At 36.8% G+C, this 21,091-nt stretch overlaps 1 protein-coding gene across 10 annotated transcripts in view; it reads left to right on the top strand.

Moving 5' to 3' along the window:
- Window positions 1-21,091, top strand: part of HMGCLL1 (3-hydroxymethyl-3-methylglutaryl-CoA lyase like 1) — a 255,407-nt gene that overhangs the window by 157,337 nt on the left and 76,979 nt on the right. For all 10 annotated transcript variants that reach the window (XM_054698883.1, XM_054698886.1, XM_054698885.1 and 7 more), the window contains one exon: window positions 19,777-19,872. In XM_054698883.1, coding sequence (XP_054554858.1) covers window positions 19,777-19,872 — 96 coding nt within the window. The remainder of the gene's footprint in view (window positions 1-19,776; window positions 19,873-21,091) is intronic.

Raw genomic sequence — 21,091 nt, 5'->3', positions numbered from 1 at the left:
GCCTATGCTCTCTTCTTTATCTAGCTGTCCCCATCAACAGTGTCTTGTATGACTGGCATATTTCTATTTCTTTGTCTCTTTGATAAGCCTCCTCTAGTCATGCCGCCAGGGCCTCAAACTCAATGGATTCAAAATGAAATTCATTCTTTTCTCCTTTTTTAAAGATTTATTTATGCTTACAAGAATTGGGGTACAGGCCAGAGTGTGGGGGGTGAAAGGATTCACCAGAACTGAGGATTCACAGAACAGGTGGACTGACTGAAATACCTGCTGAGGGGAGCAGCGGGAGAGACAGGAGAGGTCCGCTGCACCATGTGGGTCACGTCCCTGGCTGGGGATCAAACTCGTGTTGCAGTGGCTGTGGATTGCTTCATAGTGCTCTGTCTTAACCCCTAGCTCCACCAGGGAGGCCCCTCAAATTCATTATTTTCTACCCTGTTTTGTGTTAATAGCTCAGCTCTTCTCTTTGGAATCTTGGATTGAATTTTCAAAGCACTGTTTTCTGTATCTAGTGAGTGAGTTGAGTTGGTTACTGACTCAAAAATTCTTCACTATAACCTATAGTTGTCTCTTCATTTCCATGGGTACATTACTATCTACACCTTTATTGCCTGATTATTGTGGTAGTCTCCTAAATGATATTCATAAGCACTGTTTCTCCCTTATATATTTTGTCCATTGCTTCTAAAATAATCTTCCCAAAATACCAGTTTTCTCAAACTCCCATACTAGGTTCCCTTTCCCATTGAAAAAGTCTGGATACTTTGACTTGCTACTTAAGAAACTTACATACTTGGCCCTTTATTTCCTTTTCAGCCTTAACTCTATTTCCCTACTCCATTTTTTGAGGCCTGCCAAACCAACTGTTTCCGCCACCCCCCATTTACATGTCTTGCCTCATTATCTATATTGTGGTTTATTTATTTATTTATTTATTAAAATATTTATTTATTTTATTTATACAAGCACTGGGTATAGTCAGAAGCGCGGGAGGGTGAGAGAATTCACCAGAGCCAGAGCGGGGAGCAGAGCAGGCAGAAGAACCGAAGTACACTGCTGAGGGGAGCAGCGGGCGGCAGGAGAGGTCTGTGCGCCATGCAGGACCCTCCTCCAGTGGCCGGGGAGCAGCCAGGGATCGAACTGGCGCTGCAGAGGCTGCGGGCAGCTTCACAACCTAGCGCTCAACCGCTGCGCCTCCGGGGAGGCCCCTATATTGTGTTTTATCTATACTTGCTAATATACATATCCCTGTCTGCATTGCTCTGAAGTTACAACATGATGTTGTAAAACATTAAAACCTTTCTAAATGCAAGACATAGGTAGCAACAGAAGCCAAAAATAATATTGATAGTAATATGTTGTCCTTCAAAGAGTCAGTATTCAAATGTCAAAACTTTCTTTTTTATCAAAAACTTTCTTTTTTATCTGTCATTATTGTTCATCATATAAATCTCCCAAAATATTTTCCAATTACCTACATCCTAAAATGTGAAGCTAGTGATTTGTGTACATTTATCACTATCTCCCCAGTTCCTCGCCTCAACCCCTGTATTCAGAGACCAGTGAGTAGGTACTCTGTAAATGGTTGTGACATGAGTAATGACTCAATCAGTCACTGCTAAAATAATAACATACTGTTTTCAGTTACTTGGGAATGAAATTCAAAAGTGTTTTCCTTTGGAAGACACAAACACATTCATTTGATAATATTTTTATATTGTTATAGGTGTTATTATTTCACTAGTCATTCATTTTAAGGGAATTTGACAGTCTTATCAACTTAAAGTTTTCGTTTAATACAGTCAATGCTTATTTTACATACCTGATCATTGCTGGAGAAAGATAGATTATTATAACTTTAGGGTTACTGTTATGAAAGAATGGGTTTTGGTTATATTAATTGATGGGCAACTAAAGTTTGATTTCAGATATTTTTTATTGGTAGTCAATTTCAAAGTACTTTTATTCTCTACAATCATGTAGAATTGCCTACAATGATGGGCCTTTACCAGTGATGTTCTTGGTAGCTTTCTAATATTATACAATACTGGAAATTATTTGCTATTTTATTCTTCAGACTGATCAAGGGCACACACAGTGATATTTATAAGGACTTTAAAACACTTTCTAGAGGGCCACAATTTTTGCAGAACTAATTAAAAGAAAATATGTGCAGAAAAGGAGAGGCAGTCCTTCTCTGAACAGAAATAGGATCTTCTGACCTCACATTAAGTAGTTACTTGTGAAGAGATCATAAAATAATATGATTTATTCTGGGCTTGGACCTGAGTTGAATTTGGGATTTAACCTAATGAGATTTCATGAATTTTTCCTGGACTCAATGTATTATTGAACAAATGACAGAGTTCTCCAGAGCACCTTGAGAACAGTTACAGTGAGATAGACGCACCTCTGGTTCTGCGTCCCTGTCTGCATTCCACCTTAAGCTTAAGTAAGAGAGTTAATCTCTTTGAACTTTGGAAACCCCAAAGCACTGGGAGGCATGTGAATGGGTCTCTGTGTGTGAATGTGCAGAGTCCACGGAACCTGGCTCCTGACCAGTGCTCAGAAGTGATAGCTAAGTGAAAACCTAACTAAAGATGGGCTGACTATACTTATCCTAGACTCCAGACAATTTATCCTACTTCTTTTTGATAAACAGACTTTTTCTTAAAAATTAAAGTGCATGTTTAGTTTAAATATTGGATGGGCCCATTCTATAATTAAAGATTCTCATCTTTCAAATACAAAAGAGTAGATATTTCATTTTTATTGAGCCAACATTGGTTTATAACACTGTATATGATTCAGAAGTATAAGTTTATACCTCTTAAGATGGATGTTACCACCCCACCACCATGGCACCCATAACCTTCACCATAGTCTGTTAGGCCCCTATACCTCCTTCCTCTCTACCCTGCCCCTCTCCATCTAGTATTACCAATTTTACAGTCAGATTTGTAGGTTTTTTTGTTTCATTTTGTTTTGTTTTACTTCATTTTGTGTGACCCTTTGTCTGGTTTCTCTATATTCCACATTTGAGTGAAACCATCTGGTATTTGTCTTCATCCTTCTGTCTCATTTTACCTAGCATAATTCCCTCCAGTTTTTTCCCTGTTGTCACAAATGGCAAGAGTTCATCTTTTTTATAGCCAAGTAGTGTTCCATTGTGTATATACCATACTCTTAAATGTATTTCAAACCAAAAACGTGTCTTAAAATAAACCACATATAGGGCCTCCCCAGTGGTGCAGTGGTTGAGCACTGAGCTGCGAAGCTGCCCGCAGCCTCTGGAGTGCCAGTTCGATCCCTGGCTGCCACGAGGGTCCCACATGGCATGGCAGACCTCTCCTGCCGGGCCCGCTGCTCCCCTCAGTAGTGCATTTCGTCAGTCTGCCTGTTCTGTTCCCCACTCTGGCTCTGGTGAATTCTCTCACCCTCCCGCACTTCTGACTGTACCCAGTGCTTGTATAAATAAATAAATAAATCTTAAAAAATAAATAAATAAACCACATACAGAGCAGGATGCCTGAGTCAAAGATACTATGAGACTCATCTTCCTAATTTATACCAATCACTTAACTACATAACATAAAAGCATTTGTAAAAAGACAATATTGAGAATATCACCTTTTGCAATTTGATTTTATGTAGCTCTTTTGTATTTTAGATATGCTTGCCTGAGTAGAGCATTTTTTTTTTATTGTAGTTGGAGGTTCCTCATTATGTAACTTCTGATTTTATTGTTTTTATGCTAGCACAGGAAATCTTAAATCAGCAGAACTAATTCACAGCTTTAATTTCTCTTTGATATTTTATATTATTCTTTCATTTTTGAAGAAAATCTTATCAGATTTGTTTAGCTTAAAATATTGTCTGAAGCTTATGACAGAATCATCTTTGTACAACAGCGTAATTGCAATTATCTGAAATAATTTCTACTTCTAAAAATCACATCTCATAAGCAAAACAACCAGTGAATCCAACAGACATAACGTTGAGTTGGAAAAATCCAGAGAAGGAAGAACACGTACAGTTCAACTCTACTTACATGAAGTTCAACATGAGGCCATGCTAATCTATGGCGATAGACATCAGTCTAGTGGTTACCCCTGGGAAAGTAACATTGAGAAAGGGAAGAAGGGAGACTCTTAGGGGGTTGAACTATTCTCTATTTTGAATTGGGCAGGTGAGGGTCATGGGCATTAATGTGTGGAATTTTATCAAGCTGGACACTTCAGTTTAGGCATATCACTGTGTTAACATCATGTTCCTTAGACAGTTTTAAAGTAAAATGAAAATAAAGACAATTGCAGCTCTCCATTGGTATTCCACTAATTATCTGCATCTTCTTCCACTTCTTCCCCTCAAACATAGGTCATGGGAATAGTTTTCTAGTTTGTGTTTAGATGGCTGCTTGTTAAGTTAGTTCTTTTTTTAGCATTGTAAAGCTTTTTTACAGTTTCCCTCCTACTGTTTGGCTTGGCAGCAGCTTTCTAACTAAAGCAGCTAAAAGTTCCATGGTAGCAGGGAGCCATATAAAACAGGATCCCACACCTATAATCTAAATGACCAAAGATGATAAAATACCTGCCACTAAAAGAAATACATGTTTTTTATAACTTACCTGGAAAAAAGGTTTCCTTAGAATGACATCTAAGAACATAGAAATGAGTCTAGATAGCCCCTTACATCAGTGGAACAAAAGGTAACGGAAAGCAAGCATGTTAATAAAAACCAAGAGGTTTAGTGAGAGTTTGGGATATGACTCTTAGTAGTAAGCTATTTAAATCATTATAAATACCACCGTTTTTAAAAAGTGAACTAGAGTTGAACATTCATTTTTCATTTTACCATTCGGTTTTAATCATTGCATTCATATGTATTATGAAAGTGAACATCATTTATTTAAATGTTAGCATATACTACACATTTACAACATTGCATGTTTCTGTTTGTCATATGCAAAGTTTCAATTGTAAATATTTTCCTTTTTAATTTTTAACTGTTGGAATCAGTGGGTCACAGGTCTTAACACGTCAGCAAGGCTAGACATAGACTTTTTCTATAAAAATTGAAAAAAATATAAAAGAACTAAAATTTATTTACAAAGCAATATAGCACTGAAAAATGTGGGGTAAGCACACTGTAAGAAAGAAGGAATGTGTAAACTTATTCTTACCTTTATTTTACTGTGTGATAGTTAATTCTTTATTAGTAATGAAAATATATTACTGGGTTAAAGCTTAAGATTCAGAATGGCTTTGATGAGATGCAGGAAGTTGTAACTTCTGAACTTCTGCTACTGGGTCTCCTCCTGGTTTCTTTTCCTGGCCCTGCTCTTTTAGAGGGGGTGTTTGTATCTGGGGAAGAGGCAAGAAAGGTGGTGAGTTAGAGGGTTTGTGTGCGTGTGTGTACATACACTTCTGTATGCGTGTCCATGTGCATGCACGAGAGAGAGAGAGAGAGAGAGAGAGAGAGAGAGAGAGAGAGAGAGAGAGAGAATGAACATGTACAGAACCCCCAAATTCTTTTGCCTATGAGGGCACATGAGATACTGTTAACTGGCAGGAATTCGTCACAGTTTGAGAAGTGTTCCAGGTGAGGCTCATTACATCTCAGATGATTTGGCCTCTGCCATCTTCAGAATCCCAGGGACTCTGGTGAAATTGATCAAGGCCTAGTTCGTATTTCATGAAGTTTCAAGAATCATTTTACCCAAATATGTTGGGGAGCAGAAGGGGAATGTGATTTATCCAAACTCTGTTCAGAGGAGACTTGGACTGCTCACCTCTGTTTAGTACATTTGTACAACACACTAAAATTACTAATACACACTTAATTGCTGTCCTACTCCCTACTTTTAGGTCTTTCATGTGTTTTTTTCCTATTGTAAAATGAATATTTAATTATCACAATAAGTGGCAGGAACTAGCCAATTTACATCACCCAGACTTATTCTTGAGGAAGACTCCATTTTCTTTTCTCCTGAGCTGGTAGTCTAAGAGCACACAGTAATGCTGCTATTCTGTAAAAAGGCTTACATTAAAGAGGATTTATGTTATATTTTATTTATCAATAGGTTCTAAATGTATTAGACTTATTTTATTGTTCAACATATTTGAATATGTTGAATTTCTACAAGTCAAATAATTGTGTGCTCAAAATTTGGTCTCAGAGAAGAAAGAGACACTGAATTCCTTAGTAAATTACCACAAATGGTTATCAAAAGTTAAATAAGGATAAAATTGCACTGAGAGGTGTATCCACACAGATAAAATGTTAGCTTTTCAAGAAAAAAAAAAAAAACGTTTAATTAAAATGAGTCATGAGCCAGTTGCCCCTTTCAACAGTGCGGCAACCAGCGACATTTCCTGTCCCTCAGTCTTAATGAAAAATGTGTGCCCCTTTAAGCAACCACAAGGCAGAATAAGCTCAAATGTAAAAGCTAGACCCCAGCCCCTGCACTGGGGCAGGCAGTCAGATTCCTGCCCTTTGCTTTCTTAGATAATACTTTCACTAAAACTTTGCTTTACTTCTAACATCTCAGTCTCTGTGAATTTTTCTATAACTCATGCCAAGCTAACTCTTCGGGCCTCCACCACATCACTATATTGCCCTTTCCTTTTGTTCCCGGCATTTAATGGTATGTAGCCACAGACTCTTCAAATTGCATTAATAATTCCAGTGTTTTATCATGAATTATGTAGCTTGTAGCAAATATGCTAACTGTATGTACAAATACGTGTGTAATCAAATATGTGCAAAATAGCCATGTGTCCCTGTAAACCAGTAAAAATAATGCTAGTGCTTTTGTTTATCAGCATAACAATCCCAAAATTTCATGACATAATAACAACAGTTGTCTTTGTTTGTGCCTTCTGTGGATCAAGAATTCGGAAGTGGTTCAGTAGGTCACATCGGCTAAGGGTTTCTCAGAGGTGGTGGTCAGAACTAGAATCACAGGGCTGGGGGCCTGGCACAGCCTCAGGCCAGCCTGACATCTCTCTTTTCACATGTGTTCTCAGAGCTTCTCACACGGTCCCCCTGCATGAGCTAGTCTGTCCTTCCTTACAGCATCATGGCTTAGACATATAAGGTGGCTCAGGGCCCTACAGGTGACTGTTAAAGCGTCAGGCAGAAAGTACACATCATTCATCTGTTAGTTGGGGCAGTTGCCCCAACTCATTTTAGAGCAAAGGGACAGCTGTCACTTGTTGACTGTGGAGTGTCCTAGAGGAGTGCAGGGAGGGAGGGGTATCATAAGAGCCATTTTTATAATCAGAAGATACTTGTTTTAACAACTGGTCTAGTATTCAGTTACGTGTTTTCTTACTCATAATTAAAAAATATAATTGATAGGAAGACAGTTTCTTCTCTCTGAAGATCCCAAATTTCATAATAATATTCAGCACGGTCAGGGCTGCTAATATTCTACTTTCTCCTTTCATAAAACTGTTTTGCTCAAGTGAAATTCAAGTTAGGGAGAGGTATGCTGCCCTGCCATTTCCAGAGAAGAGAGGGGAACAACTCATCCACAGGCCCCTCCATCTCTCTCTCGTCCTCACCTCTGGTTAACACAGAAGGGAGGTGCAAAGTGGTAAAACTATCTTAGGCATTAATCTTTATAACCTCTTCTACCCTGGAGTGAAGACAGTTTTTCTCTGTACACCAACTTATAAACATGTAGCCCAAGTTAAGAGAAAGTCTGGGAAAGGGAGAGTCACCTCCTGCCTGAATCACTGCCTTCTCTGTAGAAAGTTATTTCCATATATCCTTGAAGCTACATCATCCCTGCCTAGACAGGCTCAGCAGAGTCCCAGCTTCTGCAGTGACACATTTTCAGAGTCTGTTGTAACATATTTTGGAATGCCTGGCATATGTACACAATTTAGTCCAATGTGTCAAATTATTTAGGTAATGTCTGCATACTTTGAAAGAATAAGAACAAGAAGGCACTCCCCCACCCTAGAATAAATGTCATTGTACTCCAGAAATGAAAAGTAGCTATTAGATTTGTGTAGCTTTATATTAAGCACAAATATTCTGCATTATTTTAAGTAGCTGTGTTAAAATGTTGCTTTAGATTTGCAATCGTATTTTTCTCCTTTTGATGAGACTAACTTATGCTATCTCAGTACCACTGGGAACACTCTATAATAAGGTGGTGAATTTGCTTTATACAATAACCAAGTGTTTCTTCTATAATAATAGGTATATACCACTTACTGTAACTTTACAAATGAATGGTAAGGTAAAACCCTGCTTTGCTCTGATCAAAGGGTGGATTTTTCTGTCTTTCTAAGCAATTGTTAACCTGAAATGCAGTAAAGTTATTGCCTTGTGCAATTACAATGTTGCTACTTTATCATATAGGGCAAGCAAATTATCTATAACACATTCAAAAGTTTTGGACCATTACCTTTTGTCTGTTTCAGAAAAGAATATGAAAATATGAAAAAAAAAATGGCCAGGATAGGGAGCACTTTTTCTTTATTTAAGGTTGTACTTTTCAATTAAAATTGAAACAATTATAAGTTGCTAACATTGAACATGTTACCCAGCATTCAAGTCTACTAGGTAACTTACTCTAGGTAAGAGGTAGTTTTACTATATCATAATTAAGAACAATGTCATTAAGAGTCTTACTTTTTCATGACAAAGTTGTCATTTAATATATTTTTGGACTTTAACTCCTAAATGTGAAACTGTTAAGATAATACTCAAGGATTTATGATGCTCAGTATGCACTGTTTCTCTGATTAATTTTTCTTATTGAGGTAACATTGGTTTACAACATTGTATATGATTCAGAGATGTAGGATCAGACCCCTTCAAATGTATCTTATACCACACCCACCATCATAGTCCTTTGCGCCCCCTCCACACTTAACTCATCTCCCCTCTGGTAGTCTCAATTCTACAGTCAGATTTTTAGGGCATATCAGGACAGGTCCCCTGTGGCATGTGGTTCACCTCCCTGGCCAGGGATCGAACTCTGTGCTACAATGGCTGTGGATAGCTTCATAGGTTGCGTCTTAACCCCTTGAGCCACCAGTGAGGCTCTAAATAGGGTATTCTTTAAAAAAGTATCTCGTTGAGGCAATTTTATACTAATCACTTTAAAGCACTAATAATACTTACTCTAGACCAAGAACTGATATGATGTGGGATCCACTAATAAAATATAACTCTGCTCTTAGGTAAGATTGATGTGACTTATTTTTTCACATTTAATAAGAAATGCGTTCCTTAGTCATTTCCTCCTTAAGTCCTTCAGATTGCAGGTTTCCTGGGTTTTTGGTGGCAGTATAGCTATTGTTTCGATATAGAATATGCATTTTCTGATGCAACGATAGGAAATCCTAGACCTGACTCATTTAATATGATTCAGCAAAGTATTTCATTCTCTCTGTGTGTTAGATCCTGCCCGTTTAGTCATTGCATTGCTTTTGTTATGTCTATTAAAAACTCAGTTGAATTCTGTGTTGGATTCAAAATTAAGTAACACGTAGTTGCTAGCAGTAACTCTAATATCCATATAATAAGGTAAATGCAAAGTTAAAATCATGGGAATGAAATCACCAAAAAGAAATAAAAACATGCAAAGGGGTTTTAAAATCAAGTGAATATAAGTTATAATAAAATAGAACCTAATATTCACAAAACAGTAAGCAGTTTGTCATTGTCACCCTGGCCAACCTGTTACATCATCTGTATTTTTTACCAAAATGAAGCCTTCAGGTCCCTATGTGGGCCAGATCATTCAGTTTGCTCATACAAGCTATTACAGTGATGGCATCTGCCATGGTAATAATACCCTTTTTGTCTCAGCCCTTATTGTCAGTGTTTAATTGCCAGTGAGTTAATCTCCCATGAACAACCAAGACTTTCTCTTATTAGTATAGCTATCCACTGTTGGCAGAGATAACTAATAGAAGAAAGTGTAAGTATAGAAGGGAAAACCCCATTTGTTGTCAGTATAGAATGAATAAAATTAGACACAGTATTTAAAAATTACTTCCACTTCCATGGGAAAATAAATAGCATTGGGAAATAAATAGCATTGTTGACAGTTACTATCAAGTGCAAAAGCATGATATATGATAGATGACACAGTTGAATGCAAAGAAAATTAGACTTGGGGTTTTCAGACTCTTTCTCCTTCAGATTGTTGTTGGAAACATGATTGTCTTAACAGGGAAGACCAGAAGACTGGTCACAAAAGTCTTTGACCTGAAGGGGGAAAAAATGATGCATATTTGCTATGTTTCTGTTAGGAAATTGGGAAATGTTACTGAATAGAATGACTTTCATTTCTCTATCTGGAACATTGGTCTCCCAGTTATAGCACACAAATCCATTGGGTAGATTGGGTTTATAAGTAAAAAAAGTGAATATTTGTAGACAATAATTGATTATGATGAAGATGCTTTGCCTGTATTCACAGGAAGAGACTAGGAGTCCTATACAACTTGCTTTGGTCACTCCTACGAAACATGCATTCCATTCAGTAGAGGGCAGTATGTTGGTCCCTGGAACACAAAGAGAATGTTGAATAAGGAAGTACAGGAAATTATACACCAGACCAAATTAGTTTTAAGGCTTCTGGACTTAAGAAGTTTTGTTGAGTATGGTGTCAGACCATTTTAGCAGTGGCAGCCAAGACAGGGTATTGGGTAGAAAAAAACTGGATGTTCAATTTTCCAGAGATTTCCTGTGTTTATTATTGTAAGACTGTGATTTATTAAAACTGTCTTGCTTCTTCAAGCAGACCAAGATTTCCTCTGTGCTACTGAGGGTAAGATATATGAGGTTTATGCAAAGAGTCTGTGACTGAGACAGGGTTATGGTACCCAGGCTACAAGGCTATTCATAGCTGGGTAGAGCATTTTCACCCTGGGTTGTCAGGAAGAGCTCTGGTCTCATTTTTTCTCATTACTGAATTTACGAATGTATTACCTTTAAGAGGAGTTACTGCTCCAATTGAGTTTTGAGTTATAGAGTCTGAAACCACATTATTTACATTTTTGTAGTAATCGATGGCATGTGTTGAAGAAATTGCACGTTCTTTATTCGTCTTTCCTGCTGCACTCCTGCATAGGGAAAGTAAGTCTTTCAGTTGTGTTTCATTTGGCTAGTGGAGATTGTAGGCAAATGCCTTCTGACATTTCCTGCTTATTTTAAAGAGATATGAATGTTATCCTGAGCGATGGTGGTAGGACAAACAAAAACAAAGAATCTTTCGAAATCATATTGTAATTATTTACCAAACTATATTAGCGATCAGAGGAATGGAGGGTTATGAGTTTGTGTATTTGTTGGCAAAATTTAAAGTGTCTTATTAAACAGAATTTATAGACTTTGATACACTCAAATATTATGGGATACCAAAATGAAGACATGCTAAACTTATCTCCCTTCATTCCTGAAGGTAATTCTGAATGCTGAGGACAGGGATGACTGTTAATGCTATGAATCTATATTTCAGAAAGGTTCTTAACTATCTTGATGACATTACTTTCGATGATCATGTGCTTTATGAAATTTTCTAAAGCTATGTAGTTTGTTGCTCCCTCCCCCTAAATTGTAGTTACTTTGGAGTCACAAACCTGGGACTCACTTCTGAATGATAATAAAATGAAGTTTCCCTTATAGCAGGAAAGAGGGCATTGAATGTATTGATTTGGCCTTCCCTAAACCTCAGGATGACTTCAATACACTGATTTCCTAGTGTTGCTGATATCTAGCATCTCCTGGGATGTTTTGGGACTATCTATCCCTGGATCCTATAGGAGAAAAGAAACAGAACCTGCATATAAGTATATATCTCATTACATAATTATAGTACAACATTACTGTCTATTTTCATTATACTGTGCATTACATCACCGTGACTTACTGTACTTTATATAGGTTTGTTGCTTAACCCCACTGTCATCCCCTATTAAGCACTATTTTACTCTTTTTTTTTTATGGTTTTGGCTATTTGTAGATTCCATATGTGAGTTGCACAGTACTTGCCTTTGACTTATTTCACTTGGCCTAATTTGTTCAAGGGCCATCCATATTGTCAAAAATGACAGGGTATCATCCTTACCTATAGATGAATATTTCCATTTGCTATGTATACCACACCTTTTTTTATTCTCCTTCCCCTTCATGGATGTTTCAGGTGTTTCCATAACCTGATTATTGTGAATAATGCTGCTACAATGTGATAGTGCATATATCTTGTTAAAATTCTGTTTTCCTTTGGGCATTGCTGGATTATGTGATAGCTCCATTTTTAATTTTTTAGGAACCTCCAATTGTTTTCATGTTAGGCTAATTTACATGTCCTCCAACAGTGAATTGGGGTTTCCTTTCACTACATCCTCACCAGCACCTGTTGTAGCATCTTCCTAAACATAGCCATTCTCTCGAGCACAAAGTGTTATGGCCTTGTGGTTTTGAATTGCATTTTCCTGATGATTAGTGACATGAGCAGGTTTTCCGGTGTATGCAATAATTATATCCTCTTGCTTCATTGACTCATTTTTCATTATGTTAGGTCTTTTATTTTTTGACTTTTATTATAGCTTATGTTTGGAAGTCATTTTTGTCTTATGTAAAAGTAGCTTTCATTTGATTTCATTTCTCATGGGATAGCTTATTCCTTCCCTTTATTCTTAGTCTATATATATTTTATACCCGAAGACTCTCTCCTAGGCAGTATATAGGTGTGTCTCTTAATTCATTCAATCACACTCTGTCTTTTATTTGGAGAATTTAGTCTATTTACAGTTCAGGTAATATTGATATGTAAGTGCTTTATGATTGTTTTTGTAGTTCTTCCTTATAGTTTGATGAATTTCTTTAATGTTATGTTTGGATTTGTTTCTCGTTATCTTTTAGACACCTACTGTAGAGTTTTGCTGCATAGTTATCATGAGATTCAAATATAGTAGCCTTGTATCACTTCTCGGCCTTTTGGCTAAGATCAAGTGTCAAATATAATAGCCTTTTAATCACATTCTGCCTTGATAGTACCCTAAATTTGAAAGCATTCTTAAACTTTATCACTATCTCTTATTTTTGATGTTAGGTTTTACATTTTTAATTCTGTGTATCCCTTAATCACTGTAATAATCATTAATTTCGTAATGATTATTATCTTCATACTATCTTTATAAATAATTCACGGCCTTTATCTATCTTTACTAATGAGATCTATTTTCTATAACATCTTTTCTGATACTCATTAGTGCTTTTTCTGTTCAGCTTAATGAAGTTCCTTTAACAGTTCTTATTTAGGCCAATTTAGTTATGATAAGCTTTTACTTTTGCTTCTGGAAAATATATTTAATTCTCCTTCAATTAGGAATGATAACCTTGCTGGGTAAAGTATCCTGGTCAGAAATAGGTTCCTTTTAGGACATATTACTTCGAATAGAATATCCAAGTGTCTACTGAAAATTCTGTTGGTTGTCTCATGGAATATCCTGTGAATGTATGCCTCTTGCTAATTTAAAATTATCTCTTTTATTGTAACATTACATTTTAAGTATAATATGTCTTTGTGTGGCTATCTTTTAATGTCACCTTATTTGGAACTCTGTCTCCTGGATCTGAATATCTTTTTCCATCACCAATGTAGGGAAATTTTCAGCCATTATTTCTTCAAATAGATTTTCTCTCTTTTCTCTCTCACTTCTTCTAGAACTTACATAATTTGGATGATATTCTGTTTAATGCTTCATCTGTACCTAATGATATCTTTATTTTTAAAACTTCCCCTGGCTTTTTGCAGCTGTCCTTTTGAATTCCACTGCTTTGGCACCTAGCTTGCTGATCTCCAAGTTCATCTAATCTGCTGTTGAGTATCTCTAGTGCATTTTTCAATTATATTTTTCTGCTCTATGATTTCTGATGGTGCTTTTTAAGTTTTTGATAATTTTGCTAGGATTCTTACCCTCTACATGCATTCTTCTGCAGATTATGGAGAGTATTTCTATATTCTTATTTTGAATACTTCTCTCCATTTAACTAGGCATTTTCCTCAGCATTTATCTAGTTCTTTCACTTCGAACATATTCATCTGTTTCTTCATTTTGTTTAACTCTGTTTTTATGTATCAGAACAACAGCCCCTCTCAGTCTTGGAGTGACCTGGCGTAGACGAGGAAACTCCTCTTTGAACCCGGTCTTTGTTCTTGATGCACTCTCAAACCTTTGTGATTGCCGAAGCAGCCTCATTTATTTTTGACAGGTCCTAGTTCTTTAGGGCATGCCAATGCCTACTTTTCATTGAAAGAATGGATGTCAGTCAGCACCTTGTTTTAGGCTGCTTGAAAGCCAGATACTTGGGCAGCCTTTTTATAAAATATGCAAATATAAAGATTCCTCTGGGGTTATACTCTTAAATCTTGCTAACTTCCACATTAGGAGATCTGGATGATACCTTGGGCTACAGTTGCAAAAATCAGGATACCAGTCGAGTGTATATTCTGTGAGGTACCAGTGAGTTGTGGCAAGGCCAGGTTTGAGTACTCAAGTGGTGTCTGCTTGTCTTTATTCCCCGAGAGTGCCTCTCTCATCTCTAGCTGTGGAGCAGACTTGTAGCCTGTCCCTCAGATTGAAGATTCAGGAGAGGGAAACAGGCTCTTTTGGCAGGAAAAGTAGGGGAGTGCTTTTGTCTGCTGCTTCTGCAGTAATCTGGGGCTGGCAGTCTACCAAGTACTGTCTGTCTTGTTACAGTTTCATGGGGCACAGGAATTCAATCTCCCTTGGCTATCCAAACCTCGCTGTCAAGAGATGTCCCCTGTGTGGATGGTCTGTGCTAAGAATCAAGTATGCTGCTGGTGGGCATGAAGGGTGTGCTTGACCTCTGCTTTAGCTTTGGTGTTGACATCCTCTGGCCTGGTGCCTGCTCTATCCTGCATGTCTTAACAAATCATGAGGGAAGAGTCACTTTTGTGTATATGCCGGTATGTTTGCCAGCAAAAAACAAAAAACAAAAAACCTGCCAAGCTCTCCATCCCTAGAAAGACACTAAACTGACCTGCTCCATTATGACAGTCAACACAGGATCAGCAAAGGGATGATCTTTACACACAGTCCTGACACTATTCAGACTCGTGCATCTGCACTGAATTGTGTTGTGAGTTTGTATGTGGGCCATTTAAAATGACTTTTGCAGTTCTCTACTTCCACTTGGCTTTCTGGGACAGATGCCCCTTAGTGTTTCAAAGCAAGATGTTTTAAGGACTTGTCTTTCCAGTTAGAGTCCCAAAGGGTTGGGGTTTCCAGTATGGAACACAATCCCCTTTTGTTCTTTTGGAAAAAGCTAAATGCTTATGAGGTCCTTCCCTGTAGTGGGTAATTGACTCTTACCCATCTCAGCTTGGCTGTGTTGTAGTTATCCTGCTAGTCAGCTCTGGGAATAGTTTTCATATGAAGGGGTATATTTGGTATGTCTGTGAAATGGGGTGAGTTCAGGGTTTTCCTGTGCTACTCTTTTTCCTCCAAATCCTTCTCATTTTTAAGTGGACTTTTTGTTAAGGTATTCTTATCCAAAATATATTTAAAAAAAAAATACAGGGGCCTCCCTGGTGGCGCAGCGGTTGAGTACTGGGTTGTGAAGCTGCCTGTAGCTTCTGTAGTGCTGGTTTGATCCCCGGCCATCGACGAGGGTCCCACATGGTGCACAGACCTCTCCTCCCACGCCTGCTGCTCCCCTTAGCAGTGTATTTCATCGGTCTGCCTGTTCTGCTCTCCGCTCTGTCTCTGGTGAATTCTCTCACCCTATCATGCTTCTGACTGTACCCAGTGCTTGTAAAAATAAATAAATCTTTAAAACAAAGACAAAAACAAAAACATACAGCTTATCTAGCAGGTTGTTTGCAAATGTTTTCAAACTTTCTATAGGCAAGATGTAGTCCTAAATGTTGATTTTCACTTCTGTTATTTCTGCATGTCCAAAATTTGATTGTCAATACCAGTATCAGTGAGTGTCTTTAAGTCTTTAACCCATTTTAAATAGACTTTTGTGAGTGATGAGTGGTTTAATTTAACTTTTATGCATGTATTTCTCCAGTAGTGCCACACAATTTGTTAAAGTATCTTTCCACATGGGCTGTTCTTGGCTCCATTGTTGAATATTAGTTGACCATATATGCTGGGATTTGATTCAGGTTTCTCTAGTCTGTTCCATTGTGCCAGTAACCACAGTTTTGATTACCATGATTTTATAGTGTAGTTTGAAATCAGGATGCCTAACAACTATAGCCTTCTCAACATTTTATTTAATTAAGTAGTTATTAACTTTGAATCTAATAGTTCAAAAAGTTGGTAGCACCCTTCTTTTTTAATAAGTTGGTACTGTGGCACAATTTTAGTTGCTCTTATCCGAGCTTTTGAATGCTTTTTTCTTTTAAAAAAGAAAAAGGGCAACAGCAGAACATGGCAGGGGGTGTATACATAGGAAAGGGAGCATTAGATGTGCCCATATTTCAGTAGGGAGTCCCTGTGGCTTGTCATAGGTCATTTTGATTCCTGGGTAGAAGATAACGGCTGCTTTTCTTCATGCCTTATGGGTGTCCAGTAGGCTATACAGAGGTACTTCCCCCACTCCAGTTATAGCTATTATCAGAATAACTATAAATCAAAAGGGTAAGAAAAAGCACTGACTTGTCACCGTGGAGCTCATATCACTTCACTGAGCAAGGATTTTATACTTTTACTTAAACCCTGCTCAATTTTATTCATTTCAGTAGAATTGTTTACTAGCAAAATTTCCTAAAGCACTTTGCATAATTGTTTTTACTGACTAAATTTAGTCAGGATATTATTTCATTAATAATGTGGCTATTTTCAAAGGGAAAATACTGATTTTTTGGCTTATAATTAATTCACAGTTTTCATGATCTGGGGATTTGGAGTTGTCATCTGTGATTACTTTCTAATTTGATATATCTAGTAAATTCTTGCATTACATAAATTTCTTCAGAAGAATTCAAGTTATTTTTAATTATATGTAGAATGAAATAATTCCTTACAGATTAACATGACATACATATATATCTTGAATATTAAATTTGTACCTGTTATGCCGCTTTGTGATCCACTGTCATACTTTATCCAAATCTTTATTCGTTTCTGTTATCATAGTAAACAGTCAAAGTTTTGTTTTAGATTTGATTACAATGCTCTAAAGCTAGTAGTAACTTTATCTTCCTGCTTGAAAATAGGAATAAGTGTTCTAAACTTTCATTATGATTTGTTTGTAACGAAGAGTAAGTTTTCAGGCATGAAAAGTTCATGGTTGTTATTAAGAACTGCTGAAGTATGCACAACCATTAATTATCTTTAAGAAAATCTATGAAATAGAATATTACATGTTTAAGTCATCTTCCTTATACTTAGTAGCTACTGAATTCTTTCAATTTTTCTTTGGGTGGTCTATTCCCTGTGCCATTTCTTTACAATAGAACTTGCCCCAAACTAGATTCTCACAATCACCTGAGTTTGTCTTTCTTTTCCAAACTACATTTGTTCCTCTTGATTAATTGTTTCTAAAACTATTTTATCCCAGTATTCTACACCCATTCTCCATGGCTCTCTTGCCTTCACAACAAACTACGATTATTTAGGATAATATATGGCCCTAACCTCAAGAAGATAACCGTGGGTAGCTTCTTGTCTTCATTTATAAACTATTCCCTGATGAGTTACCAAGAATCTCCTCTATCCAGATAAAATATTTTGACTTCTACCTAAGAACTAGTGTATGAATAAATGCCTACTCTGCTCATGGAATCTAAGGTTTGGAATTTGAACAGGGGGCAGGTTTTGTCTGGCCCACTCTATCTGAGGTCTCAGGTGGGTAGTTGGGATACTGGAGGCTAAAATGTTGTGAAGACACCTTCAGTTAAACGTAGAGTGATACTGGCTGTGGTCATTGGTTTCTCTTCACAGGACCTCTCTGTATAAACTAATTTCTGTTTTGTTTTCTCTGAGCATGTCAGCTGATTTCCCCATAGTGACTTCCCTCATAGAGAAAGCCATATGAAATTATCATTTTTTTTACAAACTAGCCTCAGAAAATAGAGGCTACATCTTGATGGGTGTAGGAAATATTTCTGTGGCCATTTTTAAAAAAAATCTATAATATGTAGTAGTAAGGAGCTAGTTTTGATCCCATATTCTCTAAAGTTTTCCTAGGCTATTATCATACTGAGCTTTCCCATTTTTACCTTTATGTTCAAACCACTATTCCTTTGAGTTGGGAACTGTTAGTATGCATCTGTTTTGTCTCCTCAACTGTATTGCAAAAAATAATTCAGTATAAGACCTTAGATTCCTGTACTTGTATTTACCACAGGGCTTTGGGCTTAATAGGTGATCAATAAAAATCTGTATTAGAGTCAAATATGCTTAGAATATGAGAGACCTTGCTTTTATGCATTGCAAATGATTATGATAGTCTGGATAAAGGATGCAACTGTGGGGTGGATATTAGTGGATTTCATCTCTATAAAATAAGTAAGCAAGAATGATAGGTTAGACAAAAGTAAATGTGTTTGGGTTTCATGAAACAGGGAAGTGTAGGTGTCCACAGGCCTGATGGAAGACAGTCAATAGCAGGTATACATTTTATATTTTAAACATTGGCAGTATTAAATTAATTCAGTAAATAAGAGTAAATAATATGTTAATGGTTTTCAAGTGTATGGTTAGATTATGAAAAGCAATTATACTTTACACTTGCTTCATTTTTAAATTGGTAATACACATGCTTATTGCTACAAACCAACATGTATAGAGAAAAAATAAGTTTTCCCTCCCCAAATTAAGGATACAAATTTTTGGTTTATTGTATCTGTAAAATTATCTTTGTGGTCATTTTGTTTAATTTTCATTGTTCATATCAATTCTTATATGCAATACTCATGGTTATGTCAATCACAATCTCTACATATGGTGATGATGGAGTTTGAGCAACTGTTACTGCTCTAAAAAGCTAACTTACAGACTTTGAATTGAAATTTCTAATTTAAACTGAGGCTACCCAGTGGATGGTGGTGGAGGACTATGGGTGCCTTGGTGGGTAGTGACATACATCATAAGGGTGTGATTCTATACCTCTAAATCACATGCAGTTTGTAAATCAAATGTTCCTATTAAAAAAGGAGGGGAAAAAAGAAAAATTTCAAACTTTGTAGTTTGTCATAAGATAGTGGTTTGGTAGGAGGGGTCAATTTTTCCTGTATTAATTTACTTTATAAATATAGTAGCCCTATGATAGCATTGCATAAAATATTATGACTATTATGAAACTAAAACATCTGTGTTAACCAAATAATTTATAATTTTAATAAGTTACATGGTAATATGTATCCATTACAATAGTTTAAGAAATACATTGAGAATTATTTGGACATGCAATTTTCACGTCAAAAGTAAATGCATGGAATATTATCTTTCAAGCTCCTCAATTCGAGGGGTATTTGAGGCTTTGAAAATAAAATGGAAAGAATAAATTTCAGTGAAGTGAAAATAACAAGTCAGAAATCTGAAATATTTATAATCACTCTAGTCAGATCCTATTTATGTAAATAAGTTAAACCAGATCTAGTTATGTTTTTATGACACTGAAAACTACTTAACCTTTAGCTAGTTACATTGGCATAGTTTTGTAATTGCAAACTTTATAGAATGACTGTTCATGTAATTATTAGCTACCTAAAAATCTAAAAGCATGCTTGATTAATATTGAAACTATTATGTATTGAAGATGGCTGATCACACTGAAGTGATGAAAGGCATTCATCAATACCCAGGTGTTCGATATCCCGTCCTTACTCCTAATCTTCAAGGTTTTCATCGTGCTGTGAGTATACTTCTAATTTTTCTAAAATAGATATGCTTCTTACTGTTTTTTTTTAAGATAATTTTTATTCAGTTATGCATTCAAGAACTGGGGTATAGGGCCTCCCTGGTGGCGCAGTAGTTGAGCACTGGGCTGCCCGCAGCCCCTGCGATCCCTGGCCGGCCAGCTAGGGTCCCACGTGGTGCGCAGACCGCTCCTGCTGTGCCCGTTGCTCCCCTCAACAGTGTATTTCGTCAGTCTGCCTATTCTGCTCCCCACTCTGGCTCTGGTGAATTCTCTTACCCTCCCGCGCTTCTGACTGTACCCAGTGCTTGTATAAAATAAATCTTTAAAAAAAAAACAAACAAACTGGGGTATAGACATGAGGTGTGTGTGTGGGGTGGGGGGAGTGAGAGGATTCACCAGAGACAGAGTGGGGAGCAGAACAGGCAGATTTACTGAAATACACTGCTGAGGGGAGCAGTGGGCCAGACAGGAGAGGTCTGCTGCCCATGTGAGTCAGTTCCCTGGCCTGAGATTGAACTCATGCTGCAGTCACTGGCATTAACTTCATAGTGCAGAGACTTTAACCCCTGTGCCACCAGGGAGGCCCCCTGCTTCTTATTGTTTTGAAGATATTTGCAAAGTTAAAACTGTCATATATAATTCACTTGTTAGCCTATATAAATATTTGTAAATAACTAGTATTAGTTCATGGAGATCAGCAGTCCCATGGTATTGTTAAGGACTAAAGTGCTCCATATACAGTTTTTCCATTTTAAACATAAAAATACATTAATCTATTTTGATAAAATTCATTTCAAAATTTTGTGCTTTCCTCTTTTTTTAAAAAAAGGAATACAGAACATGGCTTAAACATTTCTTGATAGAATATAATTGTCAATTGTCAGCTTTTTGTCACTTATTTCCCTCCTCTTGGTGAAGGTAATCATTGCCATAACTGCTTTTATAACCTAATCTAGAAAATTGAGAAATCTGTATTTGAAAAGTCACTGAAGTTGGGAGGGGGTAAAGATAATAAAAGGGGCAAAGGAAAAAGTAAATTCAAAATGATAACCTAATTAAAGGCTGATGAGAGGATGAAAAGGCATTACACATAGGGATATGGTTGTACCTGTCATAGTATGGACCTATATAAGTTAGACTGTGAAATTAGAAGATAATTTTAGGCAAAATCTATGTGAATTAGAAAAAAAGTCATTTAAAAATAGAGTATAAT

This window comes from Talpa occidentalis, unplaced genomic scaffold (genome assembly GCF_014898055.3).
Source record: "Talpa occidentalis isolate TD23 unplaced genomic scaffold, MPIMG_talOcc4v2.1 talOcc4.2, whole genome shotgun sequence".
In the NCBI taxonomy this organism is placed as follows: Eukaryota; Metazoa; Chordata; class Mammalia; order Eulipotyphla; family Talpidae; genus Talpa; species Talpa occidentalis.
Note: the sequence above shows the minus strand (reverse complement) of the source record. Positions and strands in the feature narration are given on the sequence as shown.